Below are 19,819 nucleotides of genomic sequence, written 5' to 3'. Positions count from 1 at the left end.
AAGGAGGAGGCGGCAGGGGGGGATCGGCTCAGTGAATGAATGGGCGGCAGCGGCGGCGGCTCCTCTCCTCAATGGCTGCTGGGCTGATACGCGCCAGCCCCGCAGCCGGTGCCTCCCTCGCCCTCCCGTATTTTGTCTCAGGCTCGCCTCGCTCGGGGCTCCCCAGACATGTTCAACCAGCAGCAGTTCCAGCAGCAGCTGCTGCAGCTCCAGCACCTCCTCCAGCAGCAGCAGCAGCAGCACCATCACCACCCTCCGGCGCAGCAGGGAGGCCGGTAAGCGCCGCTACGCGAGGCCGGGGATCCGGGGCCTGTCCCGGGGGATCGCTCTCCTCCGCCTCCCCGCGCTCCGTCCGTGCTCGCCGCGGCGGGGCCGGTGCGGGGCTGCCCTCGCCTGGCGGGGAAGGCGACAAAGGGAGCCGGGCGGGGATTGGGGGGCGCGGGCCGCGATCGGGCCGAGCCCGGAGGCACCGAGGGGGCCGGGGGTGTGGGAGGGAGGGCGGCGGCGCCTGTGGGGTCTTGCGTGTCCGCTCAGCGCTCCCGGGATCCCTGTCCGCCCTCCGGGGCTGGAGTCCCCGAGAGCCCGTGGGTGACCCGGGCAGTCCGTGTGGGAGCGCTGGGTGGGTGGATGCTCCGAGCCCCTCAGGGCGGGCAGGGCAGGGCAGCCGGGGTTCGGGGAAAACGCCTTCTCCTGCAGAAACGCAGCACTCAGCAGAGCCACCCTCAGCAGACACGAGCACTTTATTGTTTTATTGTTGAACTTAAAGTGTTTATTTATTTGCTTTCTCTGGCTGGGTCTGCTGCTGTGGGTGCGATGATTGAACTTATTTCTGCAATGGCACCAGCTCTAAGGCTGAGCACGGTGGGGCAGGGACGGGATGGAGAAAATTGTGTTTTGTTTGTGAAAGGAGAAAGAACATTTGCCAGAAAATAACCACGGTTTTCCTAAAAAATGCAAGATGTGAAATAACTTAAATAGGAGCAGTTGTCCCCGATGAACTGAGATCTGTAGAACCAACACAAATTCTCCGAAATAATGCATTTATTTGCAGTTACTGTTATCTTTAAAGACTTATTCTTTGCAAATTCAAAGCAATGGGATTTGAATTTAGGAAGAAATTTAATTTGTTATTTAAGGAATTATTGTATTACTTTATCCTTATAAGGCATTTGTCTCTGAGGAAAGAGTGGGAAATTTTCTGTTTTACTCAAAATATGAACCTGCAAATCTTTTTACCATTTTTATATATTTTATGCTATAAAAAAAGCTGCACTTAAAATGCCAGTAAGGGGCTGACTGCTAGATAGCACGGCTGCATCTTACACCTTTAAAAGTATGATTTTTGCGGTATAAATATCTTTGCTCAGAGACTGGAACAATCTAGAGCAGCAAATGTGAAGATGAGCTGCTGTGAATTCTGCTAAAGGGGTTGGGTTTTTTTGTCAGGGTGGATATTTCGATCCTGTTTGTACCTCTCTTCAGCTCTGTCAGATTCAGCTGTGTCAGCAGCGTGCATAGAGGTGGGCCTGACCTTGCAATCGCCTCAAGAAGTGCCTGCCAGTTTCCTCAGACTTTTCTCTCACGTCTGCTCCACCCTCCTTAGAACTGGAGAGTTCTTCCCCGCTGCTTCTTCCTCTTCGTGTTTTAAATATGAAGGCCGTGCTTTATTTTTCCATCTGGTTCTTGCAGTTAGGGGGCACCATTGACAGTTCTGACCTGTCTGGCTCCGTGTGGGAGGTGTTGATTTTGGGAAAATGAGCTCTAAGCTACTGCAAAAACTCCCTGTTTTTTAGAACTTTTTTGTTGTCGTGTTAAATGTAGCTGCTGATCTAGATCACTCATTTCTCCTGACGGGTGCTGCATAATTCTGTAGAACCGCAGTCAGCTCCTGGGCTTTTTTTATGCTGCTTGGGAGGCTCTATGTGGGCTTGGTGCTAAGGAGTTGTCTCTGACCTCAAATTCTTTGATAGACAATCTGTCAGCTTTGGAAATTCCAGGAGAGTGGAGGAAAGAGGATACAGTGCCAGCGCATGGTGTCTTTTCATGCATGTATATCAGCCTTTCAGCTATTTGCCCCTCTCTTTTATGCCTGGAATGGAAGGGTACAGTTTTTATTGGGCTCTCATGATTGATGCCGTCTTTTCCAGGGGTTTGCCGCCGCCGCAGCAGCAACAGATGCTGAGCTTACGGGCAACAAATCAGCCATCGCTGCTCAGTGCCAATCCTATGCTTCAGCGGGCCTTACTCATGCAGCAGATGCAAGGTACTGTCGTTATGGGAAACGCTTACTTACTGGAGTTATTTAATCATCCTCTTGGACTGAAACCATACCATGGCTATTTCCTGCTGAACCAGTGCAGTTCTTGTGCTTGGCAGTTCTGTTTGTTGTCTTTTTTTTTTTTCTTCCATCTTCTCTTTAAATTAGTCCCTAGTCCTCAGAACAGAGGCTCTTCAGTTGTTGAAAATCACGTGTGCCCAGCTGTTCACAACTGGGAATAGCACTAGGAGGTATCAGGTTAGATACTGAATACATGCCTTCCCTTTTAGGTGTGATGGAGCAAGTATTTTTTCATCAATATATTTAGATCAGATACTGAGATTTTGATTGTTTGTCTTTCTTGGTTACAAGGTTAAGGCTATTTATTTAATTATCTGTTACGTACACACTAACCTTGTTTGCAGTAGATTCTTTTCTTTGTCCAAAGTTAGTGCAGTACAAACAAACGCAGTATATTAAGGTAGAAGACGGTTTGGGTGTCAATTGTATTGTGATTTTTTGTTTCCCTGAAATGACTGTAATTTCTATGGTGGGCAATATCCCTGTCTTTCCATTATTGTGTTTCCACAAGTGGATTTTCCTTTTCTTTTGGTATTTTCAAAACAAATTATGAAGCTGCTTTAATAATAGAATTACTAATGTAAAGATAATAGGAATAAAGATAATGTTTTTATTTTTTGCTCATGTCTTAACCTGACAGTTCTTTTCAACACAGAAAATCAGTACCTGAGATAGTTTTCAAATGCCTAGTCTAGATTAATGCCTGCAATTTCTACCTTGCCTATGAATCATGTCCAGATGTGAAGACAAAAGATTTATTCTGCATGTCGTTAACTCTCCTTTTGTTCTCTCTTGCCCATTTAATGAGAGGGCTCTCTAGTGACTCCAGTGGCTCTCCACAGATCTCTCTCAGGTTGAAGGGAAAGTGACAGTGAGAAAGGACCAGCCATACTCTGATGATTGGTGTACATATATCAGGAAAAATTGTGACTCCAGCCTTCAGCCAGTCATGCTCCTTCTAGATATGTTTGCAGCTGACGTTTTTCCCTGAATCTTTTATTGAGGAGTTGTATTTAAATAGTGTGCCAAGGCCTTGGGGCTAATTAGATAGAGCAGGATAAGATATGTTAATGAGCACTTTACATGCACTTTATCTTAGTGTTGCTCCTCTTCACCTCTCCGTGGAGTTGTGGCTTCTCTTAGTCACCTACCTCAGGTAGCCACAGGTAACAAGGAATATGGTTGCCAATGTCCATGTGGCCCTTTTTAGGGATATGAATTTTTTGGCCATTCAGGTTTGGGTTACATGTAAGAATATCTGATGCTGTGCCATTTCTGTCCCTGGGAAGCATCAGCATAAATAATTCATTGGCTGTGTGTGGCTTCAGCAGTGGGAATAGGAAAAGATAAATACTTCAAATTGAAACAGATGTGTGGTTCTTTAATGTTGTCAAACTGAGAGCAGAAGATGATTTCTTCTGTTAGATTTAATTTTTTTTTAATATAGCTATGCCCTTTTACAGTAAGGGATTAAATATGGGAAGTAATAATAGATTAGATTGCTTTTGAAGACAAACATAGGGAGTACTTCCTATTGTGTTGCTGACTTTTAGGAGTGTAGCTTGGTTTTTCAGGTGTTGGGTGCCTGTTTCCAAACTTTGCTACCCTGTTTTGACAGCTGCTAAAAGGCTGGAGTGGGCACTAATTCAAGTGAGGGAGAAAAAATGGCAATTTAAGTCCAGGTTCCCTGAATGATGGATGGTTTCTGAGGGTACAGCTGAGGCATCTGGGCCTCTCCATTCCCTCACACCTGAAATGGGAGTGACAAGGACTGTCTTCAGAAGAAATTTTTGACACTTGGTTAATAGTCTGTGGATGCTGAACTGTTCAGAAAGCAGAGCATTGTAATTGGAAATGGCAGAGTCTCAAGTGTCAGAGTTGTTGAGCTTGCATGACAACCAGGTGGCAGAGAGGACTGTGGGATTTTTTTTTTAAGTTCGGTGTTGTTTTAAATGAAATGCTTTTAGTGGCTTGTTTTAAAGAGCTTCAAGCTATGGTGTGGGCAGTCAGCTGCACAAATGTGGGGTGAATTTTCCTTTTTTACAGAGAATTTTTGTAAAACAAGACCTTGTTTGTTGCAAACACGAGTGCTAATGTGCTCAGATCAAATAATTGCTCTAATGATCTTTGCCTGGAGTGGCAATTATAATTAAATAGCCTGATCCATAGTAATGGTTGCTATCACATCAAATCATTCTGTGTGCTGAAGAGGGCAGAGCACAGAGCACCTCTGCAGTGCCCAGTAAAGGACAGGGTCATGTGTAGAGGAACCCTTCCCCTCCCCTTCCCCACCTGCTGCTTGTTCAGGTGGAAGATTTTCTCTCTCTTTGCGCAGCACAGGGTGGTGAAACGCTGTGTTTGCATTTATAGGAAACCTGCGTGGATTTAACATGACAGCGCCAGCACTGCAGCAGTTCTTCCCTCAGGCTACAAGACATTCCCTCCTGGGACCGCCACCTGTTGGGGTCTCCTTAAAGCCGACTCGGCTGGGCTTCCCCAGCCTCCCATTCCAGCGGCAGAACCGGACCTTCCGCAAGGTGGGGCTGTGCTTTCCAGCTGCTGGGAGCTTTGTGCTCCTGCAACTTGCAGTTGTTGAGTGTACAGTAGGCGGAGTACAAAGGGGAAGGGAGACAGCATTACAAAGAAAATAATGTTTTGCGCCATGCTGCTGACACAGAAATGCAGAAATCATTCCATCCCAAAGGCTTTTGTGGTCCATATTTACATTTACAATGCAAAGGTTTCTTGTCATTACTTGCCCAAGAGAGAGAATTCTCCATGATAGAACTGTTTAAACCTGGGATATAAAAGGAGCCTTTAGAGGTATCAGCTTAAAAGTAATTACAACAGAAGAAATCCTGGCTAAGTGCTTTGCTGTTCCACAGCAGTTTGTTATTCCCAAACAAATTGCTCCTACTGTGGACACTCTGCATCTTTGGGCTGTTTTCCACTTTTCAAGATCAGACTCATATTTTTCCTTGTGAATTTTGTAAAATCTACAGTTCTTGTTTTGTGAAAACCTTTCTCACTTTCCATAATTAAGACCTCTTTTGTATCCTGGAAATGGTTCTAGGGTTGACTGCTACTTGCTTCCTCTTAGATTAGCTTTGCCATATTTCATCCTATTCTGTCAAAAAGATGTGGTGGATAAGGTAAACTCGCAGTCTTGGACTGTCCTCCAGAGTCAAAAGAAGGGGAATTATTTTGGACTATCCTTTTCCCTGCCCATGTACCTCTTGCCAGAGTTTCTTTAGCATGATCCTACCCTCTGCAAGCAGCTGGATTTCCTACAGCTGCTGCTTAAAGCACTGGGACGTGTCCTGGCTGCCTGTGGAACTGAAATACCTCTCTCTCTTTGACCATGTAAGCTTGCCTTAGGTGGGGCAGTCCATTGTGAGCCATCTATTCCTTTGCATTATCACTGGAATTCTGTTCCTGCCCCACAGTAGAACTCTGGTGCTTTAGGCAGTGTATGTTAAGGACTAAGAGAAGGCAGTGACTCTCTGCCCATTGCAGGACTTCCAGAGGGTTCCTGACAGGAAGCGGGAACTGGATCCTGGTTCTTCATCTCAGACTCAAGGTGATGACAAAATGGAAATTGCAGAGGGAATGCAAGCAGGGTCAGAGCAGAACAATTCCTCACCATCCACAGGTAAGGGGGAGCCTGTAGTGAAACAACTGCTTGCAAATATGATAAACATATCTTGACTAGTCGTGCAGCAAAAACTGGAGATGATTTTAGGCTTAATCAGCTATGTTTCTCTCTAATTGTAAATACTTTAACTGTTTTGATAGCCCTCTGCTATGTGCATCATGTACCATTTTACCTGTTTGGTTTTTTTTATGAACCTAGTCCATTTGTCTTGCATGGATGCCTCTCAGAAGTCCCTTTTGACACTGAGCTCTGTTTAAGATGGGGGGGAAAAGAAAACTGGTCTGAAATTAAAGCTTTCACATGTCCTTACCCATGCTGAAGTCAATATCTCATGCAGCCAAACTCATCAAGCAGAACCAGTTACAATGAGCTAAGAAAAAGATGAGTTGAAAGTCCCGGTGCCCCACTTGTCAAAACAGAAACTGCTGGCACTGAGTATCTTGATGTCAGATACAACACAGATGTGGGAATGTCATTTCTGACTGAGGAGTGCACGATTTAAAACTGCAGGCTGTGATGAGGTTGTGACCAGGGAATATGCAGCAGTGAAAACTGTCTTATTAACTGGTTGCTGTCAGGTAGATGTGCCACCTTGGCTTATATTAATTTCCCATGATCATGGCTCTTGTCACTTAGGTACAGGACTGAGACCCATTTACTAGATACAAACACATATTTCTGTTTTTGATCAACACCTCATACAGTGACATTGCAATAAAGCTCAAATATTTGAGGTCATTATCTAACCTTGTCAGAGCAGCTCATAAATTCAGAATAAGCAAGTATTTAGTATTATTTGCTCTAACAGAGCCTCATTGGCATTTGCTATTCAGATATGGAACACGCCCAAGGTGGCATGGTCTGTTTTGCTAAGGAAGTCTCCTTCTGTGTTCCTGCAGAGCCAAGAACTCCAGCAGAGTCTGTGTTGAACACTGAGCCTGCAGCAAAAAGACTGAAGAGGTATTTATTGAATGGGGTATTGATATAGTTACTGAGTTTAGAATTGTCTAATTTTATTTTCTGATAATTAGGGCTGTATACTCTATTGGCCTGTTGTCTAGCATGTAAGAGGTATTTCAGATGCTTGTGAACAGCTTGCTTCAGAAAATCTTGTGGTGCTTGCTGAGATACTGGGTGTTGTGGGGTCTCTGCTAGGGAGAGAATGAAAAATGAGAGATGCACCTCCTCTAGATGTGCAACAAAGCTGAGTTTGTTCGTGTATTCTTCTGCTAGGATCCCTGTAAGAAGCATAGAGGTTCTTTTCTATTCTGGTGTATTTCTCTTCAGTTTCTTCCCTAAATGTCAAAAAAGTGAAATGAGCAGAAAGGGAAAGAAAGCCATTAGGTTACAGTAGGTGTACAGGAGGGTAGTTTATTTTGAGAAATGATAAAGGAAAGGGAATCAATAGTATCCAAGCCTGTATCCATGAGCGTTGAGTTCTGTATCCTTTCTGCAAAGGTTGCCTTGCCAGTATCTCTGTCTGTTGGGTAAAAATAGACAAAGGCAATCCTATTATCCCCCAGGGATGCGCGGCGGGCTGGCCTTGGCAGGCCCATCCCGGCCTCCGAGGGTGCGGCAGGGACAGGCAGGGCTGCATTGCCATCTAGTGGGAAGGCACCTCGCGGAGTTCCCGCTGCCATCTGCACCGGGCTGCTCCTCTCCCAGAGCTGTCACCCTTGGCTGGTGTGGAGGGAGAAGAGGAAGGAGTGAATACAGATTTCTGTAGGCACTGACTTGAGAATTCTCCAGCATGTGTTAACGACGATGAGTCAGGACTCCTGGGCCCTCTTACCTTCCCTGACAGGCGTTCACCACCTGCTTTTGGACAAGTTTCCTCACCTCGCTGTTTCCCATCTGTAGATTACAGATTAATGGATAGCTTTAGGGGGAATATTCCAGGATTACATTATCAAGGTAATATCCAAACATCAAAGTAAAACATTAAAGAGTGGTAAATATTGTGTGCTCAGGGACCGTCGTGAGTTATGGACTCTGATTAGCAAGAAAGTGAATAAATTCAATTAAAGCTAGGTCGAATACATTTGAGTGCATGCTTTGTTAATCTGTTTGCCAAAGCTAATTTAATTTTAATTACATTAATATTTAGCAGGGTATTAATCAAAGTCCTGTTACATGCACTGAAAACAAGAATCAAGTCTGAGGAATGACAGCTCTCACTGCAGCAAGCCAGCTATTAGGAAAATTCTTTCCTAAGCTGCAGTTAGGGACTGCCAGATTTGATGCATATATTATGGCTGGTATTTACCTAGAATAGATTATTCCTTAGCTTTTTTTTTTTTTTTAAGTGTTTCTAGTATCTTCCAATGAACAGATGAAGGATCTGTGAAAAAAATTAGTTTTCTCTTCTCATACTGCCCTTCACAAATGAGAAAGGCATTCCCCCCATCTATGTCATAAATTGTGTTTCATGCTTCATTGTTCCATTTCCCTTTAGCCAGAAATACCAGCCTCCTTCTTCATTTCAGGTTTTTCCCACTTCTGCCTTTGCTCCTATGTACCATCTGTACACCTGGAACAACATCCTCATTCCAGTGCAGAAAGCACTCATGATCTTCAAATCCTCCTTGAACACCCACTTCTAGCATGGCATGACAAGTATCTGTAGAATACCATTTTCTCTTTAAATCATGCTCGTGGTGGCTTTTGCTCCTTTAGATCGCTCCTTAGGTTTGCAGTTCAGGCTGCAAACCCTCGCCCTGAGTGCTGGCACCATCTGTGTGTGGTACCGTCAGCGTTGAGCCTGCTGGCAGCACCTGACAAATAATGTTAATGCCAGTCACTCTTGTTTAATTCGTGTTTGCAGTGCCCAAACCCTGCTGCATATTTATAGCCGTGTAACCCAGTTCCCTTATCACTTATCAATCTGATAAATTATGCGGTGTGCGTGCGCGGATAACGGGACGCGCTACCTGCGCTATCCTCTGTCCTGCTTGTGCAGAAGGTGCTGCTACCTCTTGGCACAAGGACACCAGCAGGTGGGAATTTGAGCCGCCCTCAGAGCAGACAGTCAAGTCATGGTGGCAAGTTAGTCCTGACAGAAAAATGGGGGATGTAGAGAGAGACTGCAGAGAACACTGTGTGCCCTCTGGAACTCAGGCATTTATTCTCAATAGTCCCCTCAGGAACGCTTTTCTTCTTAGGAGATCACCAAAAGCAAGGCCCTTTTGATTTGCATCTTGTAGAGTTTCACCTCCCCCACAAGCAGAGCTGTAGGGACTCTGAAATGAAACACGACTGGTATGAATAGAACAGGCAGCTGTGGTGAAATCCCTGTAAAGGCACCATGGAGAACTCCTTTAGTGCTAATTGGTCTCTTCTCTCATGTACAGAGCAGCCAGGAGCACTGTCCAGGTGTTGCAATTTCCCTACAGGTCAGCAGTCATGACAGGAGAGAGCTCTCAGAGCTCTTACTGAGAATATTTCTTGTATGAACTTAATTCCCTTCAGGCTTCTTGCAGGAGAGGGCAGCTAACCAAAAAATCAGTTGTAGCTTTCTTGTCCAGATTATTGCTGTTTCTGAATCCATTCTAGAACACCCACTCTACATTATTTTATTTATTTCTGCAAAATTCTTGCCTGAAATACCACTTCCAGTAGCTTATTGATTTGTGTTTAGTGGAGAGTGTGGTAGGTTAGACCCCAGCCTGTGCCTTGGTGTGCCTTTTGAAACTCATGTCTGTAACATGGCAATTAAGGTACTTTTCTTGATATCCTTGAAGTGGGACTGGCGAGTCTGCGTTAGAGGATGCCACAGACAGCAAGAAAGCAGGAGTCTCATGCACCCATGTCCAAGCTGATGGTGAGTTGCTGAACCCTGTGATTTGAACTTTTAGGGCTCTCCTTGGTGGAACAGCACCTGTAGGTCCCATGGATCTACAGAAATGTTCTTCCCCCAGTTGTACAGGATGGGGAAAGCAGGATAAAATCTAGTAACCAAATACAAACTATGTCCCCTAATATCTGTTACCTGCCAAAGGCAAATGATTGGATGTTTCTGTCTTAATTATTAAGGATAAGGAGAAAGGTTTGTGAACTGGCTTATGGCCAACAGTGCTGTGAGGAAAGCTCCCTGACTTCACTCACCTGCTGCTCTGTTTTTCCTGTCATTGCTGTTTTGATTTAAGACTGCTAAAAGGTAAAAGGACTCTCCCTTCTTAGGTACAGACAATGCAAAGGAGTACCCAGCTGAAGATCTCTCCAGAGAGAGGAAATTCTCAGAGGAACCGAAGGCTCCTGAGGTGAGCAGACATCGCTCCATGCAGGGGTGGTGCAGAACATACAACCTCCCCCTCCATCCTGGAGAAGCCCGTTGCCACTGGGAACCAGCTGGCACCCACGTCTGGAGCTCTGTCTCCTGCTGTAAGCTGTTGTCCCTGGCAATAAGGCATAATATGTCTGCAATTAGTGCACAGTCTGCTCTGACTTGCTGCTTTTGTACCTCTGCTGGCCTGTTCCTCACCTACTGCTGCCTATGGATGGGGCATTCATTAAGATTTTTGTATTCAGCTGGAAAGATGGAAAGATGAATTGAAAGAGTTACTTAAACTCTATGTGTGGAGGGCCATAGCTAAATACATCTTTCATATTGTTAAAAAGCAAGTGTAAAAAGATTCAGGTGGTGTTAAAAGATTCAACCTGAGAGTCTTTTGCATTAAATATGTGGCCCCCATGCTAGATGTTAAATCAGGACCTCAGGCTGTGTAAAGCTGTGAGCAGACAAAGATTTAACCTCAGGTGTGAATCAGACTTGACAGTCTTCCATAATTGGAGACATTTATTGATGTGATCAAATGTATCATCCTGCCCATGTCTGAGTTCCTGACTCCATCAGGTGTTGTGCTGAGTAGGCTTTAGTTTTGCTGTGGAGAAAAATGAGCTGATTGTGTCCCTTAGCAACAATTGTTTGTGGCTCCAGTCCCCAGAGACTGGATCATACAGTGGCTGCAGAGGCTGCAGAAACAACCATCTGTGCTAATAGGGCTGGTGCTATGACACAGGGATTGCTGATTTAGCAGCTTGGGGAGGAGTGTGTATGAGAGTCCTGATCAGCCTCCTGTAGGCTCAAGCTTACGTGCGTTTTCCTAAAGGGTAAAGAGCTTAGGTGACATACAAAAAGCAGGTGTAATTTTTATTCTACTGAGGGATTGAACTTAATGTTGACTCCTTCTTTTGACAGGTGTTGAGCTCTGGAGGTTCACTGAAAGTGACTATTCAGCAGAGCAGTGAGAGCAGAGCTATCAGTACCACAGCTCTGAAACCAGGGCACTGGGCCTGCGACGTGGGCACAGCTGACCCCAACCCGGAATCCGTCCTTAAATTCTACTGCTACATCTGCAAGACCAATTGCTGCAGTCAGCAGGTAAAAATGCACAGGTCTGACAGGGTGGTCAAGAGATGGGAATTAGAGGGCTGATCTCTTGTTAGCAAGGGCTCATGTTTTAAGAGCAAGGAACATAAGAAATGATGACAAGTATGCAGATAAAATAAACCTCTCCTGAGAGCTGGCAAGCAAGCTGCTAGAGAGGGAATGTGGGCGGATCCACAGGCAGCCATGCTCTTAAGCTTTCATATTTCATTGTTAAACAGCAGTCAAAAGAAAGGAAAGCATAGCTCATACCTATTATTTTCTGTGTTTGGAATACATTTAAAAGGATTTTTCTCCTAACCTCTCTTTCAGAATTTCCAATCCCACATGGCTGGAATTCAGCACCAGCAGCGACTTGGGGAGATTCAACACATGAGCAATGTTTGTTTTGTTTCACTACTGCCCATGGTGAAACAACAGAAGGTGCTAGCAGGAAAAGATGGGTAAGTGTTGGTCTGCAGTAGAAAATAGGATCTGAGTGTGGCCCTACATGGGTTCTAAAATTTTTCACTGCATCAGGGTGCCTCTCAGTTTAAGGTAAGGTACAAACCCCCTCTGGTTTCAAGGGCCTTAATCTCCTTCAGGCAACTTTCTATCTTGCTGAAGGATACCAGAGCTGACTTTGACCTGTGTAGTTCTTAATACAGTAGATTAAGTAGGAGACCTGTTTTATCTGGTGCATTTCTGTCAGCACAAGCTAAAGCAACCTGTAAGTTGGTGAGAAATAGAGAAGATAAATTTGAGCCTGTAAAGATAGGAATTGTGAAGAAAACAATGCCAGGGACTGATTGCTACCTGCAGTATTCCATGGAGAATGAAAAAGGTGTGACTTCCAGTTCTATCTGTTGTCACTTCAGAGAGACCCAGCAGCGGTGGTGTAACACCTGCCAGGTGCATTTCACAGGGGACCTCATCAAACATCGCAGGACCCAGGAACACAAGGTAACGGCCATAGCATGGACTTCATTCTGCACTGACCTTTTGTCTGGGGATTAAATGGAAGTGTGTAGCACCTCCTGCTCCCCAAGCAGCAAAGGAGAAGTGACTGAAGTGAGTTCTGCCAGTAACTCCCTCCACAAGGGCACTGCAGTGCTACCCCCTGCCTCTGGCATTGCTGGAGCTTCCAGTCGTCATGATGTGTCAGTATGGTCTGAGGCACCTCCAGTCTGTAATTCTTGACTGTTCTTAAGAAGAAATATGGCTTATCATACTCACGTAATCAATTGAATGGAGGAGTTGGTGGGCATCCTCTTTAAGCTAAACTTCAGGCAGGCCAGCATATTTATTTACTTTTAGGGAAGAATGACAGAACATTTAAGACACACTATTTTAAGACACACTTGTTTCGCTCTGCATGTTTTTCATCTTTTTGGTGGATAAGAATTAGGGAGCTCTTTCTGCTGAAAAACTATTTTCTGTGTGGTCTCCCAGGATGCGGGGCTGACTTTGTTTCAAGATTCATCTGCATTCCTCCAAAGCAGTGCCTTTTGTGAAATGAAACTGTCCCTCTTTCCTTAGCTGGCCAAACGCTCGCTTCGTCCTTTCTGCACCGTCTGCAGCCGCCACTTCAAGACCCCCCGCAAGTTTGTGGAGCATATGAAGTCCCCTGAGCACAAACAGAAAGCCAAAGAGGTAATACTGCCTGCATGGAGAGCTGTGCAGGTCTGGAGGCAGCTCCACTGTAGAGCAGAATAACTTTCTGCTTTCCTGACCACTTTGGGGCTGAAAGGAAGATACGCACTTCTTCCAACCCTCTTTAATTTTCATCTTTTGCTGAACTTCAGTTGTTAGTTGTTGTGTGAAAAAGGGAGAAGGTGTTGGATGTGTCTAGAAGTAATAGAGCTTTATGTCCCTCTTTCAGTCCCTTCTGCTCATCACATACAATCTGTCCTGAGTCTGAGCTCTTCCTTGGTTAAATGGTGAGTGCAAAGTTGATCTGATCTTTCTTTTCTGTCCCTTACAGGTTAGGCTAGGAGAGAAGGAACTGGGGAGCCCAGAAGATTCAGAGGAGTTGATCACTGTGGATGCTGTTGGCTGTTTTGAAGATGATGATGAGGAAGAGGAGGAGGAGGAAGGAGGAGCTGGTGAGGAGGAAGACCATGATGTAGTGCTGATGGAGAATGAGGATTCTGCTGCCAAACAGGTATGCTGTGCAACAGGAGAAGGAATGACCTATCTGAGAATCTGCTGTGGGGTCCTATGACTTAGGCTGGTCGAGCTCAGGCTTTCAAGAGTCTGCTCAGTCTTGCACAGCAGGAGGGTGGGACTGGAGCATTCTTTAAGGGCACAGGGTGATGTGGAAGAGAATCAGGCACTATGTGTGGGATACATGAAGGTGTTTCTGCTGGGCTGTGCAGCTTCTGCTGTCTTCAGATACTAAGCTTGTTGAGGAGCACAAAGCAGTATTGACATAGTCTCTTTGAACAGCCCAGCAGTAGCTGGGTCTGATAGCAAATGTGTAGAGGTTTATCGTGACATTCCCAACAGAGAGCAGTTACCAAGAAGGAGGTACATGGCTAAGCTCCTTCAAGCTTGAAGTGCAAGGAGTGATTTTAGCCCCTGTAATGAAGTGGTCTGCTGACATTGGGGTTTGCATCTGCCCCTGATCAAAGACTGTAACTCTGTCACTGGTATATAAATCTTCTGGTTTGCTCCCAAGCTTACCAGAAAAATGCAAGAGCCTGACAATTGCCATAGATACAGTAGGCACTAATGTTCTTTCGGTTTCCAGACTGGGCTGAAGGAAGTGTCTTTGGAGGATTACGAAGGAAGTGAGAAGTATTGTCCAGACACAGCCTATGGTAAGCAAGCAGAGTTAAGCACAAAGGGCCACAGAGCCTTCTCTGGCCACATGCTGTATTTGTAGGAGAGGATGGTCTCTACCTACTGTTATAATAACTTGGGCCATGGTGCTCCAGCATCTGCATTGGACTGGTGCAGGTCACTGCTGCCTGGAGAAGAACCTCTCCTGAAAGCAGGATGTTTCTTTATTACTGTGTGATAAAACATGAGGATGTGATTGATGTTTGTCAGCTGCCTTTTGCTTTGAAGAAGGATGAGAGCCAGATACATTTCTAAGGTAGGACACGGCAGGGCAGGAGTACTGAAGAAAGTAGGTAGCAAATGAGGGATGCTCTGGAAAGATGGAGTCGGAAAGCATATTGATTGGAATGCTTTCCAACAGAAATGCAGCCTGCAGAGAGATACTGAGCATCACTGACAGTATCAAACTCTCTGCTAGACCCAAACTGTGCATGTTTCCTCCGCTTCAGAACCCCCACGCTTACCGAGCAGTTCCTCAGCCGTGCTGCTGGCCTGGTGGGCAGTGGCTCCTCCAGATGGCCCTGTCTGGTCCCCACCCTGTAAGTGACTGACTTCAAACCCCTAAGGGCCACTGGTGTTTGAGGAGGGCAGCTCTGCAGAGGCTGTTTTGTGCCCAAGGAGAGCTCTGTTTACACGGATCTTCCATATCGCTGTAACCTTCCACTATCGTGTGGCAGATGGAATAATGATTCATGCTGTGAATGTTCTCTGCGTGTTCCTCTTGCGCGCCTGCTGTCTTCTGCTTGGTTTGATCCCATTACATTAGATCACATGTTCTCTGTAGTTTTCCATTGTATTCTTTTCTCCCTTTTTCTCCCCTTAACGCTCTGTGTAGTTTCTTTGCTCTGGCAGCCAGATTTCTCTCTGAATATCAACCACAGCCATTCCATGGTAAGACGAGATATTCAGCAAGTCATCTTGCGAATCCCTGATTAACAGAAGCAAAGCTTTCCACCTCTCCTCCTTTATTCCCATCCCCCTTCTCTTTTAACATGCTTTCATTATTTGAGTTCCATTCAATGTGATCTGTGATTTCCCTTCCCCTCCCGTTTCGCAGGCCTGGATTTTCTGGTCCCCGTCGCAGGTTACCTCTGCAGGCTGTGTCACAAATTCTACCATAGCGACTCCGCTGCCCGGCTCGCACACTGCAAGTCCCTGATGCATTTTGAGAACTTTCAGGTTAGACCCTTTGGCGATTGCATGGCCTGGCATTTGTTTCCCCCGTGCGTGTCTCTCCAGTGAATCCACCACGTTAGCTGTCTTGTCTCCAGCTCATTTCCATCATCCTTGGTGTCCATTATGCTGTAGCTTTCTCCTGGTGTTCTCTGTCTTTGTCTCCCTTGGCCCTTGTAGATCTAAAACCAGTTAAGTCCTGCTTCCCAGCTACTGCTGCTGTCATCTTTTTGCCTGTTTCTGGCTGGGAATCTTCCTCAGAGTGTCCGCTCTGTTTGCTGAACCTGTGGAGTCTGTCATTTAGCCTAGGCCTCTTCTCTGTTAGATTACAGGTTGGTCAAGGTGGGATTGAGCAGGAGAGAGAGGCTGTTCCTTGTAAAGAAAGCTGGTGCATACGCATGTCCAGGTGTGATACTGCAAGAACAGCTCCTTTAGCCAAAAGCGTGGGTGTGATTCATCCAGGAAGAGGCCTGGTAAAATCAGATACCTTAGAAATCTGAAAATTTAACATTACAGATTCTTTATGTGATAGAATCTACAAGCTGGTGAGAGTCCATTTGTCCCCAGGGTCAGCCTGCAAGAGGAAGTCTGTCTGTCTATCTGTCTGTCTCTCTCTGTCTGCTGCCCTTTCCTAGAAACTCCTTAGCACAAAGCTCTGCAAACTGATGCTGTTCCTTTGCTTTTCTGGCTCTACCTAAAGAAGCCATATTGCCCCTTGCTGCTTTTGTATCTAAAGCTTTTCCTACTGGGCTGGCCTGGAATCTGCCTCCATTGTTCTGTCCTTGTTGACTTGCCAGGGGGTAAGGGGCCTGGATTAGTACTTGTGGAGGGTACACAGGACTTGCACTGTTTCTGCCCTATCCCATGACCACTGCCTGGGCCCTCCTGTATGGGAGAGGGACAATTCCCTGTCCTTGGCAAGGAGGGAGGTTCCCACATCGACTTGGTCCTCTGCCTGCACCCACAAAAACTGTTGTGTTTCCCTACCACCTTTTAAATAGTGTTTAAAAAAAACCCCATACACACATACATACACCCCTAACCCCCAAAACTTCATGGTTTTCTTCTAGTCTTCAGCCAGAAGAAACTATTCCCAGTCAGCCATCACTGCCTCCAGGAAGGGGTGGAGTGCTTTAGAATTCTGCCAGCAGTCAGAGCAGTGGATTTGGAATGGGAGGAGACTACAGCTGTTCCTTCATGGTTGCTCATCCTCTCCCACTCCGGCAGCTAGTCATCTCAGGAATGAAGGAATTGGACTTGCTGTTTTCCTGGCTTGTTTTAGATCAGCGTAGAGTGAAACTGCAGCAGCAACCACTTATGTCACTCTTTTGGCCCACTTAGAGCTGAAATCAGATGCTCTTCAAATGCATGCCAGAATGACCTGGGGAGTTCATGAGAAGAGTCCAGACTTACATGTCTGCAGGCACTTAACTATTATTCTTGGCTGCCTGGGTGCCTTGGGGTTGTCACAGTCTGAGTTAAATCACTGCCAGTTGCTGGGGTGTTCTCAGCAGAGTAGCTCAGCAGAGGTTTTCAAAGCAGAGAATTGTGTGCTGTTGAGACAATTTACAGCATCACTCTGGACACCAGTTTGCATGCCTGGACCTGCTTAGGTTTGGGTACAGTATGGCTCAACTGATCCAATTCCAGTGTGATATGATATTCTTCATATCCCTCTGTGAGGACAGAGGAGGAACAAGCCTGCAGTGATAAACTGAATTACAATGTAAAGCTGCCTGTCAGATGTGCTGTAATTCCACACTGCAGACTGGTGAAAGGCATTGTGCTCGAAATTGTTTCCTTAAATTGTCAGGTATAATGCTAGTGCCAGTTCAAGGAACCCTTTAGCAGGCAGCTGAAAGGGAGTTGATTATGAAGGGAACTGCTGTGGGAAAGAGTGAACTTCAGTTTGTTCCTTCAGGTCACGTCTCTCTGAGCATTAAAGACTGGGTTCCTGCTATGTGTTAGCTGCAGTGAGTTGTTTTCCTGAAATCCCGTCTAGAACATGCGTAGTAGCCATTTTAATCTCTTTACAGACCTCTACTGGTTCATCATGATAGTGAGTGCAAATGAGTCCTTTTATTGATGATATGCTTACCTTTACTCTGTGGAAAACCCCAGTGACTTGTAACGAGATATAATGGATATAATATCATAGCCTTCCTGTCAACAGTTCCACTGACTGTGCAGATTATATCAACAGAGTGAAGAAATACAAAGCTTTCAGCTTAAGCCTTGCTTTGGCTGATAAACATTAAATCACAGCACAGTAGCTGAGGGCTGTGCAGAGCCTCACATGCCCAGGGTGTGTGTCCTGGCAGTAGCTGAAGCAGGAGCTGTCACTTGCACTGTTACATCTACAGAGTCCTGAGTCTGACTGATATTAACAGTTGCCAGATCGTGATTTCTGTCTCGGGAACCACAGGTCTGCCATGCACTCGCTCAGCATTAAGTAATGCGAGAGGGACTTCAGTTTTTAATAAACTTTTCCTCACAGGAGCTGACCCTTCTCTGTTGAGAGCCTCAGCAGCCAGGCCAGGAGCTGCTGAGATCACTTGTGCTCCTGCCACTCACCACTGTTTTTGTACAGGTGTTCCTGGACCAGCTGCTGCTTTGCTGCAGTGACAGGAGCTGAGCTGGGCTTCTCTCTCATGTTGGTTTGTTTGTATTTGCAGAGATACAAGGCAGCAAGGCATCGTGCCACAACTGCCTACCCCGAGGCTCCTTTGCATTCCCAGGGCTCCAGCTCCCAATTGCTGGATGATCCAAAACAGCCTCTTGCTACAACAGCACATACCAGCAAGAAGATGAATGATGATCATGGGATAGATAAGGAGGGCACAGAGCTGTCAGCCCTGCAAGAACAAACTTCAAGGTCTCTGGAGGGTAAGGGTGAGCTGGCCACCTCTAGGCCAGAGGGCAAGAGCCTGGCCAGTGTGACTGATGATGTGTGTGGTATCATGGTTATAGAAGAAGAAAGTCTACAGGACAAGTCCACTGCCACTAGTGCCGACTGCCTGTTCTCTGGGGAGAGCCACACCGTAGGGGAGCCCCTGGGACGTGAGGAAGAAGCCAACACAGCCAGGCAGAGGGCAGGCACAGACGACCACCAGGATCCAGGGAGTGGAGGAGGCTTAGGACAGAAGGAGGCAGCAGATGCAGGCCAGGAGGCAGCAGCAGAGCCTTCCTCCCTCGCCAAAGGTGAGACAGGCGGTCTCACCTCTGCTGGGTGCAGACGCTCTTCCAGGCGCAAACCCAGATAGAGTGGCCTTAAAGGAGAGCCCTTTACAAGGTGATATTTGCTGGAAATGTTTATTTTCTGAGTCTTTTAATAGAGCAAAACCTTCAACTTTACTGCTGTTTTTATTTTAAGAATAAATAAGCCTGGCTTTAGCGTGTCTAATACAGGATAGTGTTGCTTATTACTTGTACAGCTGGGATACAGCAGTTATGTGGAAAGACTGAGGCTTGGATTGTTGAACCTGAAAGAAGATGGTAATGGGATTTCCATAGGGGACAAACGTCACAGAGTGATGGATGCAGATTTAAGAATTCTTTGTAGTTCCTCTCGTTTCCTTTCCAGAGAAAATGTTTATCTCTTGAGAGACTCTGCTGAATTCTGCTTCTCAGAACACTTTCCTTTCTAAGATAAACACTGTTGGACAAGCAGTCTTGGACAAGTCCTAAGCTAGGCAAAAACATGCACCTTGGTCCTTTGTTAATACCACAAGGCTTAATCCAATCTGTTCTCATAGTGGAGACTCTCAGGAACAAAGTTTGTTTCAAACTGATTTTAATAAAACAGATTTCTTTTAAATAACCTCTTTAACTTTCCAAAAAACTCCTTTAACACTACATAAGTAGAACAGTAAGACTTGCTTCAAAAGTGCTGGCTCTAGGACATACTGACAGGATCACAAAGTACAGAGCAGACCTCTCGTGCCTTGTCAGAATGTACAGGGAGGGCTCTGCTCTCTGTTGCTGATGCTGTGGTGGGGGCTCACCAGGCTGCTCTGCCTCCCTCCACACCTTGGTCCTTAATGGCAGCTGAAGGAGTGGGGCAGCTCCCAGTTACAATGGTCAGAAGCATCACCCTGGTAGCTTGTCTTATCTGCTTGGAATGGAGTGGAAGTGTCCAGTGATCTGGAACCATGTGCCAGTATTTCATACATCACAGTTAATGTGACTATGGAAGAAGAAGCTGTAGCTTCAAGGCAGCAGCTGGCCTAGGCCCTCTTTCTCCAGGGCTGTCACCAGAGTTACACTTAGGGACAAGCCTGGAGTCAGGACAGCCCCTGCCAAAGGGGGTAAAGCCATAATACTCCTTGCTTGGATTTAAGGAAAACAGAGCAGAGATAATTTTTCCACTTTTGAAGAGGGCCTGTCTGCAAACTACCTGCATGGGTTCAGGTTTCCTACAACCAGCTTTAACCAAGTGTGAGTG

At 45.9% G+C, this 19,819-nt stretch overlaps 1 protein-coding gene across 3 annotated transcripts; it reads left to right on the top strand.

Annotated features, from left to right (window-relative positions):
* On the top strand, window positions 1-19,195 carry CIZ1 (CDKN1A interacting zinc finger protein 1). 3 transcript variants are annotated; one of them, XM_054283954.1, is made up of 16 exons: window positions 1-275; window positions 2,148-2,263; window positions 4,709-4,875; window positions 5,855-5,990; window positions 6,893-6,953; window positions 9,734-9,813; window positions 10,173-10,252; window positions 11,191-11,373; window positions 11,692-11,822; window positions 12,237-12,321; window positions 12,898-13,011; window positions 13,343-13,522; window positions 14,111-14,180; window positions 15,260-15,381; window positions 18,051-18,261; window positions 18,346-19,195. In XM_054283954.1, exons 1-16 carry the CDS (start codon window positions 169-171, stop codon window positions 18,636-18,638), a joined length of 2,136 nt encoding a protein of 711 aa, XP_054139929.1. In that variant the 5' UTR covers window positions 1-168; the 3' UTR covers window positions 18,639-19,195. The 3 variants fall into 3 exon arrangements, with proteins under 3 accessions (XP_054139929.1, XP_054139930.1, XP_054139928.1); XM_054283955.1 differs by having other exon boundaries at window positions 18,051-18,250; window positions 18,346-18,478; XM_054283953.1 differs by having other exon boundaries at window positions 2-275; window positions 18,051-19,195.
* The last annotated feature ends 624 nt before the right edge of the window (window positions 19,196-19,819 follow it).

The sequence above is a fragment of the Melozone crissalis genome, unplaced genomic scaffold, assembly GCF_028551555.1.
Source record: "Melozone crissalis strain CALT ecotype California unplaced genomic scaffold, PUWL_Pcris_2 ptg000041l_1, whole genome shotgun sequence".
NCBI classification, from domain to species: domain Eukaryota; kingdom Metazoa; phylum Chordata; class Aves; order Passeriformes; family Passerellidae; genus Melozone; species Melozone crissalis.
The sequence above is the reverse complement of the archived record's forward strand: the minus strand, read 5'-3'. Positions and strand labels throughout refer to the sequence as shown.